The 20,784-nt window shown below is 45.1% G+C and overlaps 1 protein-coding gene across 1 annotated transcript in view; it reads right to left on the bottom strand.

Annotated features, from left to right (window-relative positions):
* The window catches only part of LOC115099359 (cytochrome P450 2J2-like), a 34,502-nt gene extending 15,625 nt beyond the window's left edge, over window positions 1–18,877 (bottom strand). Inside the window, exons 1-3 of the mRNA XM_029616949.1 lie at window positions 18,500–18,877; window positions 17,027–17,189; window positions 7,419–7,568 (exon numbers count right to left, since the gene is read on the bottom strand). Of these exons, the coding sequence (XP_029472809.1) occupies window positions 7,419–7,568; window positions 17,027–17,189; window positions 18,500–18,670 (484 nt within the window). The 5' untranslated portion in view covers window positions 18,671–18,877. The remainder of the gene's footprint in view (window positions 1–7,418; window positions 7,569–17,026; window positions 17,190–18,499) is intronic.
* Between the last annotated feature and the right edge of the window lie 1,907 nt (window positions 18,878–20,784).

The following is a 20,784-nucleotide window of genomic DNA, read 5'->3' as shown; positions in this document are numbered from 1 at the left end:
GTGGGGGCCCCAAGAGGGAAAGGGAGCCTGCTGAGCCCAAAAAGGAAGGAGTCCTGCTGTCCCAAACATCCGATCACCCAGCAGCAATAGGGGGGGAAAAAAAATCAGTGGGAAGTGATCGCAGGTCCTTTTTCCAAGGAAACCCTGTGAGGGGCAGGGCCACTACAAGGCCCGTAAGGTTGTGCTGGAGTTCAGGTTCTGCAGCGATTTTCTTTCCTATTATTCTTGCCTCTGAGCCCCGAACCAGTCAAAAAAGCTAAGAACTAGAGATGGGGGAGACAGAGTTGAACCCAGGAAAGGGGCCATGGAGGCGGGCATGAGAGAGAAGACCTGGGAAGGGGCCATGGGGCAGAGTCAGGACCCAGGGAAGAATGATTGTTGGGGAGAGAATAGAAGAGCTAATACTTGGGAAGGAGCCATGGGGAGGCAGGTAGGACAGGAGAGGACCTGGGAAGGGGGAGGGCACAATGTCTACACCCAGCTTAGAGGAATAAAAGCTAAAGATATGACAGTAAATATTGAAGACTGCTGATAGTTTTATGTAATGGCAGATTTAACCCTCCGGCTGTCCTTAGGCTGGCCAGCTGGCCACCTCCCTCCAAATTCCCCCTGCCATTCATCCATCCTACTATATAGTGCTGCAACCGCACAGGGATGAAGCTCACTTTGCGCCCTGACTGCTTGCACAGATCTCCACTTATTTAGTTCCAGGAGCCAGCTTAGGGAGATAAAGCAGTGAATACGCTCTGTATGATACATTTTTATATCAACCTAGTCAGACAATAATTGAGAGCAGTCAAGGATCAGGTACCCCACCTAATCTGTCCAGGGGGTCTTCCTCTCCATTCTTTTACCACTTTCGGTAGATGGTCATATAAATTCCCAAATCTCAATCTCCATCAACTGCCCCCCATGTATTTTATTTATTTAGCAGGACGTGGGCAGTGAAAATAAAATCAATCAGCTCAAAAAAGCAGAAAAGGGGCCTAGGAATTGCTACAAATCAAGGGAGAAAAATTGGAAAGCTCATAGTTTGGGCAATAAAATTCCTGACCAGCAGGCCCTAATGGTGGAGGCGGACTTGGACATTGTTGATGTTACAGAGACGTGGTTCACAGATTCTCATGATTGGGATAAGCCATACCGGGCTATAATTTGTTAAGGAAGGACAGAGAGGACAGAAAAGGGGAAGGAATAGCTCTTTATTTGAAAAATAATATCCAAGCTACTGAACTGCAAGGAAAGTGGTGTAGAGAAGAAGCATAATGGGCCGTCCTAAAAAGAGATGATGGTGCATCCATTTTTACTGGTGTGGCTTACAGGCTTCTGACCCAAATGGAAGAACTAGACAGAGATCTGGTCGAAGACATCCAAAAGGTGGGAAAGAAGGGAGAAGTGCTAATTGTTGGAGACTTTAACTGCCGGATGTAGACTGGAAAATCCCTTCCACGGAATCTACCAAAAGTAGAGAGATTGTGGATACCCTGCAAGGGGCTCTGTTCAAACAAATGGTAATGGAACCCACGAGGGAGGGAGTTATACTCGACCTAGTGCTCACTAACGGGGATAATGTCTCTAATGTCCGGGTGGGTGTCCACCTCAGCACCAGTAATCATCAAACAGTATGGTTTGACATCACAAGCAGGATATGGAGAAGTCACGCAAAGACCTGAGTTTTGACGTTCAAAAATACAGACTTTGTCGAAATGGGGATGTACCTGAAGGTAGAACTAGAAGACTGGGAGAAAATGAGAGAGGTGGAACAACAGTGGACCAAACTAAAGGGAGCAATTACAAAAGCAACAAACCTATGTGTTAGAAAAGTAAACAAAAGCAAGAGAAATAAGAAACTGATCTGGTTCTCAAAGGAGGTGGTTGACATAATAAAAGCAAAAAAAGTAATGGGGTTCTGTAGGGGTTCTATTATTTTTATTGGTGGTATTGTTCTGAGGCAAGATCAGAGCTCCTCTCGCTTCAGTGTATTATTATGTGTATTGCTTTTGAAAATCCAATAAAAATTGTTTAAACATAAAAGCAAAAAAAGTAGCATTCAAGAATTATAAAGGATCCCAAAACGAGGAACACATGGAAGAATATCTGGCAAAACCTAGGGAGACGAAGAATGTAATCAAGAAAGCAAAAGGTCTGGCAGAAGAAAGAATTGCCAAAGAGGTAAAGCGAAGTGACAAAACATTCTTCAGATACATCAGAGAATGGAGAAAGGTCCAAAGAGGTATAGTGAAATTGAAAGGCAACTAGGATCAATGTGTGGGGAGAGACGAAGAAATGGCGGAAATATTAAACAAATACTTCAGTTTGGGGTTCACTAAAGAAGATAACAAGACAGGGGTGGAGTAGACAAAACTCAATTTACAGAAGAGAATGTATGGGAAGAGCTAGGAAAACTGACAAAGCCATGGGGCCTGATGAGGTTCATCCCAGGATACTGAAAGAGCTCAGAGATGTGCTGGTGGGTCTGCTATGTGACCTGTTCAATAGATCCCTGGAAAAGGGTGTGGTGCCAAGTGACTGGAGAAGATTGGTGGTGGTCCCGCTTCACAAGAGTGGGAGCAGTGAGGAGGCTGGTTAGCCTCATCTCAGTGGTGGGAAAACTAATGGAGACTCTGCTGTAGGAAAGGATAGTGAACTATCTACAATCCAGTGGGTTGCTCGATCCAAGATAACATGGATTCACCAGGGGAAGGTCCTGTCAGATGAACCTGATTGATTTTTTCGATTGGGAGACTTGAGAATTGGATCAGGAAAGAGCACTCGATGTGATTTTCTTGGATTTTAGTAATGCTTTTTTTTTTTAATGTTTTATTTATTGCAATTTTACATTAATACAATCAAGTATATAAGCTTGAAAGAAATGGAAAGTTAACATCAACAATTATAAAAGAAAAAGGAAAAAGAAAACTCAGCAGATATCTGATTATACACTCCAGTATTTAAATATATAATGTTGATGTAATCGAAGTCCTCAAATGAGGGTATCCTTAACTCTCTAGAAGGCTATCTTATTCAGAGGAAAAAAAAGATTTTAAGCAAATACTAGCATTTAGATTTGTAACATTTGTTTATATAGAACTTCTCAACTTAGTGAGATAGTGTAGTATCGGGGCCTATCATCTACATTAGCTGAAGAGATTTATCAGAAATAAATTTAGAAAGTTGAGATGGATGAAAAAATATGTACTTAACATCACGATACCTAATGAGGCATTTACATGTAAACTTCAACATAAATGAAGCTCCCATTTGTAGCAATTTAGGTCTCATAATCAGAAACTTTTTCTATACCGGCATTCGTGTGGACATCATACCGGTTTACAGTATAACAGAAATGCTTGAAAATACATGTAACAGGGAAATAATAAACTGGGGCTGGGCCAGTCTGGAAATATTTGAACTTTCAACTGAAGAAACACTTCTTTACGATTTCTAAAATACATTTTCAGTACCCAGTCTCAATCTGAATCAAGTACCAAAGAGACGATTAACAGTGCAGGTTGGGCAACTGTTATATCAGAGGATTCCAAGATTTCTGAGACATTCAATGGTGATAATAATTGAAAATCCTGTCCTTCGTTTGAATTTATCTTCATTGAAGGTGCATAATAAATCTTCAATAACGGCAGAAGTGTTTGCTGAGGAATCTATAAAACCTCCAAGGCATATCTATTCCACATTAGGGGTGTGAATCGTGTGATCGATCGTCTTAACGATCGATTTTGGCTGGGGGGGGAGGGAAATCTGATCGTCATGTTTTGTTTTTTTTTTAAATCGTTAAAAATCATAAATTGGGGGAGGGCGGGAAAACCGGCACACCAAAACAACCCTAAAACCCACCCACGCTTTAAAACAAATCCCCCACCCTCCCGTATGACATAGTGAGGGCAAAGGTAGCACCGGCGCCATTTTGAATATTGGCAATACGGCCCGCGTGCAGGAGGTCGCTCCCGGACCCCCGCTGGACTTTTGGCAAGTCTTGTGGGGGTCAGGAGGCCCCCCCAAGCTGGCCCAAAGTCCCTGGGGGTCCAGCGGGGGTCCGGGAGCGATCTGCACGCGTGACGTCGGGAGCCAGGAACCAAAATGGCGCCGGCGCTACCTTTGCCCTGTCACATGATAAGGGCAAAGGGCCACCGGCGCCATTTCTCTTAACGCAGCCGTGGCCAGAGAGCGGGAGATCGCGCCGGGACCCCCCCCCCTCCCCCACTAGACCTCAGGTAATTTAAAACATTTTGGGGGGGTTCGGGAGGGTGGGGGATTTGTTTTAAAGGATCGGGTGGGTTTTAGGGTTGTTTTGGTGTGCCGGTTTTCCCGCGCCCTATTTAACGATACAATACAAATGCCCCTGACGATAAATCGGGGGCATTTGTATTGTATCGTGCACTCTAACGATTTTGGACAATTTTAAAATTATCTGACAATAATTTTAATCATTCAAAAACGATTCACATCCCTATTCCACATATCCTTTGCTGACACTAGTGGAACTTTAGGAAAATGTATCAATCTAAGGTTTTTTCCTTGGATCTGATTTTCTAAATTTTCAACTTTTTTAGTTAGCAATTGATTCTCCTTTATTAAAGTTGTATGTTGTTCACTTAAATTTCCTATATTTTGTTTAACAAAGTCCACAACCCGATCCCTTTTAATATTTTCATCTTTCAGGTTTTTAACTTGAACTTCAATATCACCCATTTTCTTAATTACTGGCTTCAACTGTAAAGTTACATTTTCATTCAAAATGACCAAAGTCTCGCAAATAGTTTCTAAAGAAAAGACTGCGGTCTTACCATCGATATTATTTTTATTCCAAAGTTGGAAGATTCAGATGTTGCAGCACTAAATTCCGCCTGAGACTGCTGCATTCCTCCTGCCGAGATCACTCCAGGGACGCCATCCATGTCAGCTTCCACCACAGTTTCCCTCGATATTACTCTCACGGCTCCCCCTGCACTACTGACATCATCAGCACGCTTCGGTGAGCAACCTGTGTAGCTATCCTGGTTTCTGCGGGGTTCTCTGGAGGAGTTCTTTGAACCGGGGACAAAGATGTCGTTGAGTCAAGGAGAAGGTCCACTGTCTCGTCGCCTTCCTGGCACTTCTCCAGCAACTGCATTTCTCCCGGATGAGCAATTCTGTGCACTACATGAGCGTCCATTGGGCTGGTTACCCAGCTTGCTGGGGAGGCTTCTAAAACTAGACTCTCCTGGGCCCGTCGTTTCCGACTCAAATGCGGCATCAGAGCTTGGGGAAACGGCAAAATACCAAGAGGAAAAAGACGCTCAGCGAGACCGAGCTAGTTCGCCCTTTAGTAAAGCTTTTGATATGGTCCCACATAGAAGACTCATGATTAAAATGAGAAGTTTGAGAGTGAGTGCCAAGGTGGAGGCATGGATTACAAACTGGTTGACGGATAGAAGACAGCCTGTGATGGTAAATGGAACCTGCTCTGAAGAGAAAACGGTGTTAAGTGGAGTGCTACAGGGATCAGTATTGGGACCAGTTCTGTTCAATATTTTTGTGAGCGACATTGCGGAAGGGTTAGAAGGTAAAGTTTGTCTATTTGCAGATGATACTAAGATCTACAACAGAGTGGACACGACAGAAGGAGTAGAGAGAATGAGATATGATTTATGGAAGCTTGAATGGTGGTCAAAGATATGGCAGCTGGGATTCAATGCCAAGAAGTGCAGAGTCATGTATCTGGGGTGTGGTAATCCAAAAGAGCTGTATGTGATGGGGGTAAAGGGCTGTTATGCACGGAATAAGAGAGACCTTGGGGTGACAGTTTCTAGCAATCTGAAGATGACAAAGCAATGTAACAAGGTGATAGCTAAAGCCAGAAGAATGCTGGGCTGCATAGAGAGAGGAATAACCAGTAATAAAAAGGAGGTGGTAATCTTTTTGTGCAGGGTCTTGATGAGGCCTCACCTGGAGTACTGTGTTCAGTTCTGGAGCCCGTATCTCCAAACAGACAGAGACAGGATGGAAGCGGTCCAGAGAAGGGTGACCAAAATGGTAGTGGGTCTCCATCAAATGATTTATGAGGAGAGGTTGAAGGAACTAAATATGTACACCCTGGAGGAGAGGAGGTGCAGGGGAGATAGGATACAAACCTTCAGATACCTGAAAGGTTTTAATGATGCACAATCGACAAACCTTTTCTGCTGGAAAGAAATCATTAGAAATAGGGGTCATGAAATGAAACTCCTGGGAGGACGACTCAGAGCCAAAGTCAGGAAATATTTCTTGTGTGGCAAACAATATACTGGTCAATATATACTAACAAAAGATTTTTATTTGTGAAGCCATTACATCAGTGGTGCATAGTTCCAAGCACAAAAGAATTCAATCAACGTGTGAAGTAAGGACCCTTATATTGTTTGCCACACATTATTTTCTATTATATATTTTCTATATGTGTGTGCTGTGTACTCCGCCCTTCTCTTTTTTTTTTTGCCTTCACCCAGGAAATATTTTTTCACAGAAAGGGTGGTGAAGACAAAAAAATTTAAAAGGGGCATGGGATAAACACTGTGGGGCGGATTTTAAAAGGAGCGCGAATAGGCCTACTTTTGTTTGCGCTCAGGCGCTCAGGCGCAAACAAAAGTACGCTGGATTTTAGTAGATACACGCGGAGCCGCGCGTATCTACTAAAAAACCTGGATTGGCATGCGCAAGGCTATGGATTTTGTATAGCCGGCGCGCGCCGAGCCGCGCAGCCTACCCCCGTTCCCTCCGAGGCCGCTCCGAAATCGGAGCGGCCTCGGAGGGAATCCTCTAACACCCTCCCCTCACCTTCCCCTCCCTTCCTCTACCTAACCCACCCGCCCGGCCCTGTCTATACCCCCCCTTACCTTTGTTGGGGGATTTACGCCTCCCAGAGGGAGGCGTAAATCCCCGCGCGCCAGCGGGCCTCCTGCGCGCCGGGCCGCGACCTGGGGGCGGGTACAGAGGGCGCGGCCACGCCCCCGGACCGCCCCGGGCCGTAGCCACGCCCCCGTACCCGCCCCCAAAACGCTGCCGACACGCCCCGAAAACGCTGCGACGACCGGGACCGCCCCCGACACGCCCCCCTCGGAGAACCCCGGGACTTACGCGAGACCCGGGGCTCTGCGCGCGCCGGTAGGCCTATGTAAAATAGGCTTACCGGCGCGCAGGGCCCTGCTCGCCTAAATCCGCCCGGTTTTGGGCGGATTTAGGCGAGCAGGGCTCTGAAAATCCGCCCCTGTGGATCTCTAAAGGCTGGAGGATGGGAATGAAGTAAAGAGTGCATGGGGGTAACTTGCTGGTGCGGCGGATACTACCCTTAACCAATAGGCCTTCATACTGCGAGCTCTGCTTCAGAGAACCGGCCACCCGCAGCATTGTCTTATGCTTGATTCTTTAGCTGCTATCCCGTTTACCTCTCTCAGCAGAGAAGACCTCCACCAGCTGCTGGGCCTCCTCCTGGATGCGCTCCTCCAGGCTCCTCTTCCCCAGCCCCAGGTTCCGTAGGGTCATCAGGCCAAAGCGTCGCTGCTGCTTCCAGATGTGGCCATTGGATGTGATGATACCTGAAGCCATTAAACATGCAATGCTAAATCATTCGGTAATTTATCCAAACTGCTTTTCTTGTTCAGTTGTATGGGAAGATTGCTTACAGCACACATATCCAGCATGGACCCAGGAGACTGAGAAGTTAAGATGAGATGTTTTGGGAAGAACCCGGGCGTTTTTCTCTTGAAGTCCAAAGACGCAGGAGAAAAATGCCAGGAAAGAGAGTACTGTGCACCCAGAATTGCACACAGTACTCAAGGTGCGCTCTGCTATGGAGCGATACAGAGATGTTATGAAATTCTCCATTTTATTCACCATTCCCTTACTAATAATTCCTAACAATCCATGCTGTAATTACACAATGTTAGGTTTCATTTTAGGAATTACAATCCAGGGAAAAAGATCTAGGCGTCACAGTGAACTATACATTGAAATTGTCGGCTCAGTGTGCTGTGGTGTTCAAAAAAGCAAACAGAATGTTAGGAAAATGGTGAATAAAACAGAGGATGTCATAATGCCTCTGTATCACTCCATGGCGAGAGTGCAACTTTGGTCACCGCATCTCAAACAAGATATAGTTGCACTGGAGAAGGTACAGAGAAGGGCAACCAAAATGATAAAGGGGATGGAACAGCTCCCCTATGAGGAAAGGCTGAAGAGGTTAGGACTTTTCAGCTTGGAGAAGAGATGGCTGAGGTGGAATATGATACAGGTCTTTAAAATCATGAGAGGTCTAGAATGGGTAGATGTGAATCAATTATTTACTCTTTCAGATAATACAAGGACTATGGGGAACTTCATGAAGTTAGCAAGTAGCACATTTAAAACAGATCGGAGAAAATCAACTCACAATTAAATTCTGGAATTCATTGCCAGAGGATGTGGTTAAGGTAATTAGCATAGTTGGGTTTAAAATAGATTTGGACAAGTTCCTGGAGAAGTCCATAAATTGCTATTAATCAAGTTGACTGGATTGTTGGAAACAGGATGCTGGGCTTGATGGACCCTTGGTCTGACCCAGTATGGCATGTTCTTATGTTCTTATGTTCTTAAAAGAAGTTGCTTTACTGGGTAAGCCCAGCATCCTGTTTCAAATAATGTTCAATCCAGGTTATTAATATCTGGCAAGTACCCAAACATTAAATAGATCCCTCGCTACTGATGCTGGTAATAAGCAGTGGCTATTCCCTAATGGGGGGATTGTAAATCCCCAGCATGCGCAGATCCCGGCAGATGCATTCATGGCCGTGCATTTTCTGAATGGCCTGGCCTCGCGCATATCTGCTGGTGCGCGCGGAAGAGCAGAGGTTTAGGAAAGGGGCAGGCTGAGGGCCGGTTGGGACTGCGCTGTTAGGCGCTGTCCCAGGAAAGCACACACTGGCAGCTGGCTGGTTCGTGGAACCTACTACTGCCCCAAAGGAGCAGGTAAGTGCTTCAACAAAAAGATTGAGGGTAGATAGGTGGAGTTTAGGGGTCGGAGAGGAGAGGGGAAAAGGGAGGAAGGTTAGGTAGGGGGTTAGGGGAGTTCCCTCCCAGGCTGCGCCTTTATTGCATTGCTGGGCGCTTTTTAAGAAAATCCCCCCTTGTGTGCCAGCCGCGTGCCAAAATAAAATCGGGTATCGGATTTTATAACATGTGTGCTTTTATGGTGTAGTTATTTGGCGCGCTGCCGGCTAGCACAGGACCGCCCCCTGTGTGACCATCGGATTTTCTAAGTTCTGCGAACTTAGAAAATCCAGCCCTATGTTCCCACTAAAGATAAAAAAAGGTGAGACATTAACTAGTCCATAGAGTTTTTCCCTCCAGCACCTCCATGCTTTTCCTATTACAGTTATCCAAAAAGAGACTTTAGAGATATGAATTAAACATATATTTTTGTGAAGCCAAGACCATTAAGCCCTCCCCATCAAATGTATTATTCAAGAAAGCCCAATCCTGGATATAACGCATTAAACAGGAAACATTGTACAAGCGCAAGTCTGGTATAGATAGTCCTCTAGCCTTTCTATCCCTCATTAGAATGTCTAAATTAACCCTGGCCCATTGGTTGTGCCACATAAAAAGCAGAGACCATGAACCTATAAAATCATATTTCCAAACTCCGTACCCACAGTGGAAGCATCTGGAGGGAGTACAATATTTTCGGAAGTGTCATCATTTTAATTACCACTCCTCGCCCCATGACCAGTAATGGGAAGGAAATCCATTTATTCAGGAGAATTTTCGTCTTTTGAAGAGTGAGTACTATGTTGTGTTTGTTCATATCCTGAACAGATTGGAATGCGTGATCCAAATTCCAATATATTTCAAAGCTTCCATTTTAGGGTAAAGGGTCCTCTCCAATGTCTCTGTAAATCAGGATGTAGTGGAAATGCCTCAGACTTATTATAATTAACCTTAAGCCCCGAAAAAGAGAAATTCTGTGATGGAATGGATAAATCCTAAAAGACTATCCATTAGGTTCCCTATGAACAACATCATATCGTCCGCAAATAAGCTACATTTTACTTTATTTCCAATTTGAATGCTTTAAAATTGGCTAAATTACACAATTTAATAGCCAGGGGTTCAAGAGCTAACACATAAAGCAAAGGTGACAAGGGACATCCATGCCTTGTTCCTTGCTCCAGAATAAATGATTTGGAAAGTGCACCATTGACTAGAATTTCGAGCCTCAGGTAAATGATATAGAACTTGTATCTACTGAAGAAACTGATCCTCAAAGTTGAACTGACATAGAAGCTGCCACATAAAAGACCACTCAACGAGGTCCAAGGACTTCTCTGCATCAAAACTAGCCAGAAGACCATCGCCATGCTTATTTTGGAGAGAGTGAAAAAGAGAAAAGCACCTTCAATAGATTACTGGAAGAATATCTGCACACAATAAAACCGGTGTGGTCAGGTGAGACTAGGGAATGAATAATTAAGTTCAGCCTTCGTGCTGAAATAGCTGCCATAATTTTTTCATCTTAATTTTGTAAAGAAATAGATCTGTAAAATTCTGGTTGCAGGGGATCCTTACCAGGTTTTACGATCAAGACAATTGTGGCTAAATTTTGTCCTAGTTCTAAATTCCCCTCTTTCTGGACTGCCGCAAACATGTCAGTTAAGGGGGTCAAAATACTTTCACCCAAGATTTTATAGAATTCCATCCTAAAACCATCTGGGCCTGGGGATTTCCCCAATTTGAGTTGTCTGATGACAGGCCATGTTTCCCCTTTTCTAATAGGAGCCTCCAACTGTATCTGATCTTCCAAAGACAGCTGTGGGAAAACTAGCCCCTGAAAAAATGCTGGCAATTTTCAACCTCTTATGAAGCACTCGTATACAATTGTTTATAAAATGATTCAAAGACTGATAAAATCTCACTTGTGCCTTTATAAAACTTATTCTGATGTGACCACCTGGTAATGAAAGGCAGAGAGGTTCTGATATGGTTAGCTAAAAGCTTACCTGATTTATCGTCACATTGAAATCATTTATATTGGAAGAAAAGAACATTTTGCTTATCTTTAAACTCTAGCAGGGCATCTAGCTCACTGCGGGCTTTAACCATCTGCAATTTGAGATCTGTGGTCAATTGTTACACATGTAAACTTTTGAAATACACAAGCTTTTTTGAAAGAGCCAGGATGCTCGTAGTTTTCTCATGGCTCTTGCGCACTTCATAGGCGATAGTTTGACCTTAAAACAGCTTTAGCAGTGTTCCAGTATGTGGTGGCACTGATCTCCTGCAACAAACTGAAACTCTTATACTCCCCCCACTTTGCACACAAGTATTGTGTAAACTCTTTAGCATATGATATAATAAAGTTAATATTTTCCAGTAAACTGGGTATCTTCCTTTCTCTGAAAAACAAAGTTGAGAGACTGCTAAAGAATGATCTGAAAAAGATACATAAATCACGGTTTGCCCCTGCAGTCTATCATACCACGTCTCCAGGAGCAAAAAATAGTCTATTCTGGAATAATCATGGTGGAAATGAGAATAAAAAGTAAACTCTTTTTCTTCCAGATGAAGAAGATGCCAACTGCTCACCAACCCAAGTTGTTTACATACCCATGTCAGCCTGATTTTGTATTAGGGGTTTTAGCAGGTTCACAATCTATCAATGGGTTGTTAGTGATGTTAAAATCCCAGCCCATTATGGTATCATATCCTTCCCAAGAGAGTACTTTTGCCACTAAAGAAGTAACAAATGCTTGAGCATATACATTCACTTAAATTACTTTCTTCTCACATAAGAGTTCCTATAAGGATTACAAATCAGCCTTCGGGATCCCTGACCTGCTAGTCAAGTATGAAGGGAATAGTTTAACGTTTCAAAACAGCCACCCCTTGTTGTCTGACAGAAAATGAGGAGAAATAACATTGTCCCACCCATTCTCTACGAAGCTTGGCATGCTTGGAATCATCTAAACGAGTCTCCTGGAGAAACACAATGTCAGACTTATGGTTTTGTTTTAATTCTGCTAATACTTTTTTCCTTTTAATGGGAGAATGAAGTACTCATCTACATTGTGATGGTAACTTTCAAAGTTCCGTGTGGGCATCCATGTGCACGCGGTTGCCGGTGCACGCACATGGACACGCCAATTTTATAACATGCGTGCGTCACCATGGGAATGTTATAAAATCTGCTACCCGTGCGCACATACACGCACAATTTACGAGTGCTGTCTTGCGCGCATTGGTGAGGGGGAATTTAGTAGATGTGTGTGGCGATGGAATAGGCCTCTTCCCCAGTTCCCTCCCAATCCACTCCAGTAAAGGAGCGGATTGGGAAGGAACTCCCTAAACCCCCTACCTAACCTGCCCCCCTTTTACCTAACTAGCTCACGCCCCTAAAACCCTGCTAACCACCCTACAATTCTTTGGGTTTTTTTAAACTTACTCGCTCTCTGGAGCAGCAAGTTGCGCGGGCCAGTTGGACCCCAGCGTGAGCTTCAGCGGGGCGGTGCCTAATGACACTGTCCCGGTCTGCCCACGCCCTGCCCAGACCCCGTCCCAGGTCTGCCTCTTTTTAAAATCTGTTTCACAATGCACGTACCGGGAGATACGCGCGTGGCTGCGGGCCTCTGAAGATCCGCGCAATGCGGATGTGGCCCGGGCATGTGCCTATCTTCTGGAATTTAAACTTAGCCCTTAAGGGAGCTGATAATCATTTTAGCTATATGTTAACAGAGAGAGTGAAATCATGCAGATTATCATTTTCCTGGCCAAGAAAGACTCCCCAGCCTAAGTCCCCCACATCTCTAGGAGATGTCACTATAGCACACACTATCTGAGCTATCTGGCTCGACAAGAACATCTTAAGGACATCAACACTCTTGCACTTACATCCCATACAATTTCATTTGCCCACCACTTCCTTATCACACATACATGCACATAGCATAAATAAAATCACAAAGAGATACCGCCCAAAAACCTTTATATTCTATCCACCCATCCTCCCTCTTCCCCTGTAACCAAGTAGAAACAATTCTCAAAGCCCGGTGGAAAATGAGCCCGAATGGCCTCTTCGATGCAGAAGTTGTTCCTGTCCCCCATGCACAGCACTATAGCCTGCTGAAATCCCAGGGCCTCCCAGAATCAGCGGCGATCTTCGAACATGCAGAATCTTTCGAGTGAGTACATTTAGCCACGAACAACAATTCTGAAAAAGTGGGTGAGTGAGTGAGAGTCACAGGACCGTAACGATAAACAAATCTTGTAGATCTTAAAACTTTTCCGCACAAAATTCTCAGGTGGAAAAGTAACAATCCTCCATCTCGTCTTAAATTACAGTTGTAGCATCGCCTGGGACAATCGTGGTGAACACGTTCCAAAGAATCAAGCGCCCGTGCTAAGGGGACGTAGAGATACAACTCGCGTCATAACATAGGAAGTCTAGGGCTCTCTAGACTAGCACCAAAATCTTTTTCCCCTTAATGCTTGCTTGAATGAAAGCAAAATAAACCTTCCGAGCTTTTGGTAAACAATGCGCTCTTTATGTGCTTGTATTATTCCGGTTGATCCATATATTCTTTGGCCTCCTCTCTAGTAGCAAGGGCATGTGTTTCGCCATAATTGAACACTTTCAAGCGAGCAGGGAATTGTAACGAGAATTTGATTTCTTTTTTATGTAACTGTATGCAATATGGCATGGACTCCTTTTGAGAAGAAAGAACTTTAGCTGAAAAATCCAGCAATATCAAGAGCTTGGAGTTCTCATACCTAAGCTCGTTAACTTTCTGGTAAGCCATGAGAATTTTTGACTTATCAGTATAATCGAGGAACTTGACTATTACTTGATGAGGCCTACCTTGATCGTGGCCTTACACTCCTTTTCAATGAACCCATTCCACCAAGATCGCTCTGTCAGGCACATTTAGAGACAACAGTTCATGAGCCATTTTTCACAAAACTTAATTAAATCCTTGTCATGCACTATTTCAGGAACCCCATGAATGCGCAAATTGTTTCGCCTACTGCGATTCTCAAGATCTTTGAGCTTGTCTTCAAGTTGTTTGCTTTTTGCTTTAAGCTCAGCATTCTCATTCTCAAGTGACTCCAGGTGGACTTTATGTTCAGAGAGCTTATTTTGCACCCCTGTGAGCACATAATTATATGCTTCGACCTTGTCTCTAAGCTCATCCACGGATGATTGTATTTTCTACAGCTGATCAGTAAGCCAAACAGAAACAAGCCCGGGTAAGATCTTTCAGTGCCGCCTCTGACAGGCCCTCCATAGCAAGGCCTGTGTCCTGCACCATCTTGTCTTCAGAGGTCAAGCTTTTTTCAGCCCCCAGTCATTTTGATTTTCCTACCATCTCATCTGTTTTCTTAATAACAAAATTGCCCATGAATTCCCCTGCTTGATAAGAGGTTTAGATAAGGAAGAATCCACAGATTAATGTTTAAATAAGGGACTCCAAGGGAATGAAAGTAAGGAGCATCTGCTCAGTTGGGGCTCCATCTGATGATGCCATCCATTTGTGAGAACTAACATCCTGCTCTCTTTGGAGAACACACGTTACAGGTAAGCAACTCTGCTGTATCAGGGGTGCTCAAGCACCCTCTGCACCCACAGGGCTGGCACCTATGATGAATCAGATGGGAAATAAACAAGCTCATGTACAAAAAGAAAGAGGATGCATGGAAAAACTTCTTTTCAAACTGAAGCTCCAAAATAAAGGGGTAGATTTTAAAAGGGTTATGCGCATAAGTAATGCGCGTAACCCTTTCAAAACCCCCCTGCGCGTGCTGAGCCTATTTTGCATAGGCTCGGCGGCGCACGCAAGCCCCGGGATGCGCATAAGTCCCGGGGCTTTGCTAGGGGGGGCGTGTCGGGGCGGCACAACATTCGGGGCGTTCCGGGGGGCATGTTGGGGCATGGTGCCAGCCCGGGGGCGTTTCAGGGGCATGGCCAAGGCCTCTGAAATCGCTCCCTGGCCGGGGAATCGTGCGGCAGCATCCGATCGGCACAGGCGTAACTTTCACGATAAAGGTGGGGGGGGTGTAGATAGGGCTTGGGGGGTGGGTTAGGTAGGGCAAGGGAGGGGAAGGTGGGGGGAAGCCGAAGGAAAGTTCCCTCCGAGGCCGCTCCTATTTTGGAGCGGCCTCGGAGGGAATGGGCAGCGCGCGCAGGGCTCAGCGCACGCAAGGTGCACAAATGTGCATCCCTTTGCGTGCGCCGACCCCGGATTTTATAAGATACGCGTGTATCTTATAAAATCCGGCGTACTTTTGTTTGTGCCTGGTGCGCGAACAAAAGTACACGCGGGCGTACATTTGTAAAATCTACCCCAAATAGTCTTCTCTACCCTCATTAGATAAAATAAATGTGAAAGTCTCTTAAATCTCTATAAATTCGTGTTCCATTGAACTGGGCCTTGGATTTTTCCAGGAAAAAGGGAACTGAAAAGAAATACCCGTCTCCCTTAGACCTCCAACACAAAAATCCACAATTCCTCCAGGAGGAATATATAGTGTGATGGGCATCATATTCCCCTGGTGAATACAAGAAGGTAGACTGTAAGGAAATCCTGGAAGGGGGATCCAGTTTGTAAAATAAATCAGAATAGGAGTCAAACTCCAACTCCCAGAAGGCGCAGGAACTCTGGAGGGAAGGAACGTCTCAGGTTTTACCCTATCGAGAGGATGAGAGAGCCCGGGTGTGGTGGGAGAAGGGTGAGAGCTTGTCTGAAGAAGGGGTGATGCAGGAACAGGAACCAGATGAAGAGACAGAGGAGATGGAGGTGTTGAGTAGCCCTGAGGATAAGCTGGAGCCGATGGACTTGGGAGACGAGTGGTGGAGACCCTCTCCAGAAGAGGACACACTCATGGAGTCTGCAGGTCAGGAGCTTTAAGGCAACACTGCCATGGAGTGATGTAGTTGTAGCCATAGTGAAAGGGGAAGCACAAACTCCAGCTGCAAACTACTGTGAGAGATGGCATTAGGGTCTGGTTCCCTAACAGCCAAGCCCAACAAACATAGCTAAGCTTAGGCTGTGCAGGAAGTAGTTGTGAGCAATGTGCAGGAGGATTAAAGGAAGAAGTTACTTCCCTATTGTGTTTAATCAGATGAAGCTATGACTTAGAGACTGTTGTGCATTTATAAGACAAAAGCTACAGAGACTTTAACTACTGAGAGACCCTGGGACTTTGTTTAAGCCCAACTCACCAACTGGGGTGAGAGAATTTGAATCTGTTGATGTGACACCCTAGAAGAACCAGGGTAAGAATAAGCAATAGAGACGTAACCAAGGGTTCAGCGTCATTTGTATCCAGAGGATTCCAGCCGGATTGTGACTGGGAGAATGGCCAAAATGTTGGTGAACACAACCATTGCAGCAGCCTCACATGGGCATGTTGTGGCATGAATGTTATGTTCCTCTCTTTCTCTAAAGGTATAGCCCTTCTATAAGGCCACACTTTAGTAGGGATCCCATTCCCTATACAATGTAAAGCATTTTGCAGTCAAGGTTAGTATGTGTATTCTAGCATGTCTGTGGGGCACAGGCTGCACAGGGTCTAGGTCACTCTGTCAATAAGGTAATACAATTGGTGCCTGGGTCACTGTGTAGGGTGATGTGTTTGGGAGAGAGAAGCTGGTTGGGGTTTGGGGCATAGTGTCTGTATGGTGAACTCCCTAGGAAGGAAAAGATTGCTGGTGTCCAGGTCACTGTATCTATAGGGTAGCGTGATGGGGTGGAGAGGCTGCTTAGGGCCTGGATCACTGTTTGTGTAGGGTAATACATCTGGGAGGGAGAGGCTGTTTGGGCTGCGGGTCATTGTATCTGCAGTGTAACGTGATTGCAACCTGGGTCACTATGTCTACAGAGTAATAGGAGGAGGAGGCTGGTTGGAAGGTGGGTCACTGCTTGTGAAGCATAACATGCCTGGGAGGGAGAGGATGTCTGGGTCACTGTATCTGTAGGTTAAGTTGCCTGGAAGGGACAGTCTGGCATTATAAAGAGATAAATACCTTTACTGCCCGATGTCGCTAACTGTAGGGGAAACGTAGGTCGTCCGGTGAGCTCCTCTGAGTGAGAGACCAGAGCATCCTTTACTGTCCGGTACCCATTGAGCACGATGACCGGTCTCTGTCCCAGCCACACTGTGAACACATTGCCGTAGGTCTTTGCCAGCTGAGAGCAGAATAAATATTAGAATATCACAGGTTATAGACACTAAGCATCACAAGACACTAAGCATATATCACAAGACACTAAGGGGCAGATTTAGGCGAGCAGGGCCCTGCGCACCGGTGAGCCTATTTTACATAGGCCTACCGGCGCGCGCAGAGCCCCGGGACTTGCGTAAGTCCCGGGGTTTTCTGAGGGGGGTATGTCAGGGGCGTGTCGAGGGCGGGCCCGAACCGCGTGGCGTTTTCGGGGCGTGTCGGGAGCATTCCGGGGGCGGGCCCGGGGGCGTGGCTACGGCCTGGGGCGGTCCGGGGGCGTGGCCGCGCCCTCCGGACCTGCCCCAGGTCGCGTCCCGGCGCGCTAGCGGCCCGCTGGCACGCGGGGATTTACGTCTCCCTCCGGGAGGCGTAAATCCCCCGACAAAGGTAAGGGGGGGTTTTAGACAGGGCCGGGCGGGTGGGTTAGGTAGGGGAAGGGAGGGGAAGGTGAGGGGAGGGCAAAAGAAAGTTCCCTCCGAGGCCGCTCCGATTTCGGAGCGGCCTCGGAGGGAATGGGGGTAGGCTGCGCGGCTCGGCGCGCGCCGGCTATACGGAATTGATAGTCTTGCGCGCGCCGATCCAGGATTTTAGCGGCTACGCGCGTATCTACTAAAATCCCGCGTACTTTTGCTGGCGCCTGATGCGCCAGCAAAAGTACGCCAAATTGCGCGGTTTGAAAATCTACCCCTAAGCATATATCACAAGACACTAAGCATAATATCACAGGTTATAGACACAGGTTATAGACACTAAGCATCACAAGACACTAAGCATAATATCACAGGTTATAGACACAGGTTATAGACACTAAGCATCACAAGACACTAAGCATCTCCGCCCCACCTCCTCACCCCCCCACTCTATTTTCCTTCCCAGCCTCCCCTTCTTAACCCCACCGTCATGTGTATATAATATCATCATTTCTAATATCTACCTAATATTGTATTCAAGTTCATAAGTTTCACTTAAGTTTATTTAAATTTAATTTTGGATAAGCTAAATATCCAATATGTACAACCTAATTTTCTTTGCTCGGTACTCATCTTAAATATGTACTTTCATATGTTATCTAGTTAACCTGCTATCAGCGTTCATTGTAATTTCCTTTCACAGTTACATGTAAACCGACATGATGTGTCCTACGAATGCCGGTATATAAAAAGCATTAAATAAATAAATAAATAAATAAATAAATAAATAAGTTCCCCTCCCGCCATTTTCCAGATCAACGAAAAGCTCTACTTAAGCAGTAAAATTATTTTGTGGATTCTGTACCTGAATGAACTGGTCATGGTGGATGTGGAAGTTCAGCAGCCAGAGGTTTCCTATAACAGGGAGGGGAGTAGGTCCAGGAGGAAGTCGCCTACCTGCCCATTGCAATTTCAGGAAGTGAGCAATGAGAAAGAAGAGGATCAGAGCTACCAAAAACTCACTTAAAGCTAACATCTCTCCTGCATGCACTGCTGTCTGATAGACTTTACCGCAGGTCTATTCCAGCCACTCTCCTCCCTCTAAGCCTGTCTCCTGCTTTCTACACTTTCCCCCCTAGTGTCTCTTTGCACTCTTTCTCTCTTTCTTCAAGGCTCCCCCCCCTCCCTTGTGCTTTTTCTGCTGCTATTCTGCTTCTCCCTTGTTCTGCCTGTCTGTCCAGGTTTCTCTACCTTTTTATAAAGGCACAAGGGGAGGTTTATTAGACTCACAACAAGGTGCCAGTCTCCACCCACTAGAATTTAATCCTTCACTTCCAGTGGGATGAGGCCTCTCACTGAACGGTTTAGTTGGTTTCAGCATTTAGATGTGTGGCTGGAAACTTGTAACCACCCCCCTCTCAAAAGATAATCAAAGTCCCACTGGTGTCAGTGTTAAACTCCCCTGACCTGGTTACATTGGCTGAATTCTCATCTTTTTCACAATCATCGCTCTTCCTCGGGCAGACTTTACCCTCAGTCCCTTATCACATGAAATGTAATGACGTCCTGCTCTGAACTCCCCTGACTTGTCCTTATCGTGTACATAGGTACTGCCTGTCTGCTCCTCCCTACTTAAAAACACAAAGGTGTAATCATGGTTTATAAAATATATTTTCTATTATTCCATTTTTCAGTTATCATCTTGCATTCCTGGGTTTCAGAATTAAGAGCATTCTAGTGGCTGTTCTGGTTCTGGAGTTAACTAATACAAATAAGAGAAAATATTGTTTTACTCAATGCATAATTAAACTCTGGAATTCGTTGCCGGAGGATGTGGTGAAAGCTGTTAGTGTATCTGGGTTAAGAACATAAGAACCTGCCATACTGGGCAGACCAAGGGTCCATCAAGCCCAGCATCCTGTTTCCAACAGTGGCCAATCCAGGCCATAGGAACCTGGCAAGTACCCAAAAACTATTCCATTCTACTGATGCTAGTAATAGCAGTGGCTAATTTCTAAGTCAGCTTAATTAATAGCAGATAATGGACTTCTCCTCCAAGAACTTATCCAATCCTTTTTTAAATCCAGCTACACTAACTGCACTAACCACATCCCCTGGCAACAAATTCCAGAGTTTAATTGTGCGCTGGGTGAAAAAGAACTTTCTCCGATTAGTTTTAAATGTGCCACATGCTAACTTCATGGAATGCCCCCTGGTCTTTCTATTATCTGAAAGAGTAAATAAACAATTCACATTAATCCGTTGTAGACCTCTCATGATCTTAAAGAACTCTATCATATCCCCCCTCAGTCGTCTCTTCTCCAAGCTGAAAAGTCCTAACCTCTTTAGTCTTTCCCCATAGGGGAGCTGTTCCATCCCCTTTATCATTTTGGTCGCCCTTCTCTGTACCTTCTCCATCGCAAATATATCTCTTGAGATGTGGTGACCAGAATTGTACACAGTATTCAAGGTGCGGTCTCACATGGAGCGATACAGAGGCATTATGACATTTTCCGTTTTATTCACCATTCCCTTCCTAATAATTCCATCATTTTGCTTGCTTTTTTGACTGCCGCAGCACACCCTCATGCCTTCCAGCCACCCGGCTGTCTACATTCCTAATAATCGAATCACCAACTATGATGGCCGACTTAACCCTTCCCTCCTGGGCAGAAGCCTTTGGAGACATCCTCGGTGCGAAAGATCAATGTACCACTTGAAGAGCAAACCCTCTAACCTCTGTTTATTCGCTGCCTTACTGACTATTAAAAGAACAAACACAAAAACACATTAAATAATATACCCCAATAGTTAACTTCACCCAAATATTTTAAAAAAAAAATTTCCCAAGCAAAAAACTTACTAATTCCTTTCAACCACCAGCAAGGTGATCCTCTCCTCTTAGTGCTCCCACTGGATTTTGGGTTACTGAGCTCTTCCCTTGCAATATATATTGTGCTTCAAAGGTAAATTAGTGCAAAACAATCCCTTTGGAGATTTACACTATAGTTAATTGTCCTGAGTGACTCACTGCTGTTCTGATTAACAAATGATGGCACCTAATCAAACCAAATCACACTACCTTAATACCTTTCCAAGGTGTTCTGAAACTATAGGAGGAAGCGCTAGGGGGCACTCCCGATTTGAGGA

The sequence above is a fragment of the Rhinatrema bivittatum genome, chromosome 9 (assembly GCF_901001135.1).
Source record: "Rhinatrema bivittatum chromosome 9, aRhiBiv1.1, whole genome shotgun sequence".
NCBI classification, from domain to species: Eukaryota; Metazoa; Chordata; class Amphibia; order Gymnophiona; family Rhinatrematidae; genus Rhinatrema; species Rhinatrema bivittatum.
The sequence above is the reverse complement of the archived record's forward strand: the minus strand, read 5'-3'. Positions and strand labels throughout refer to the sequence as shown.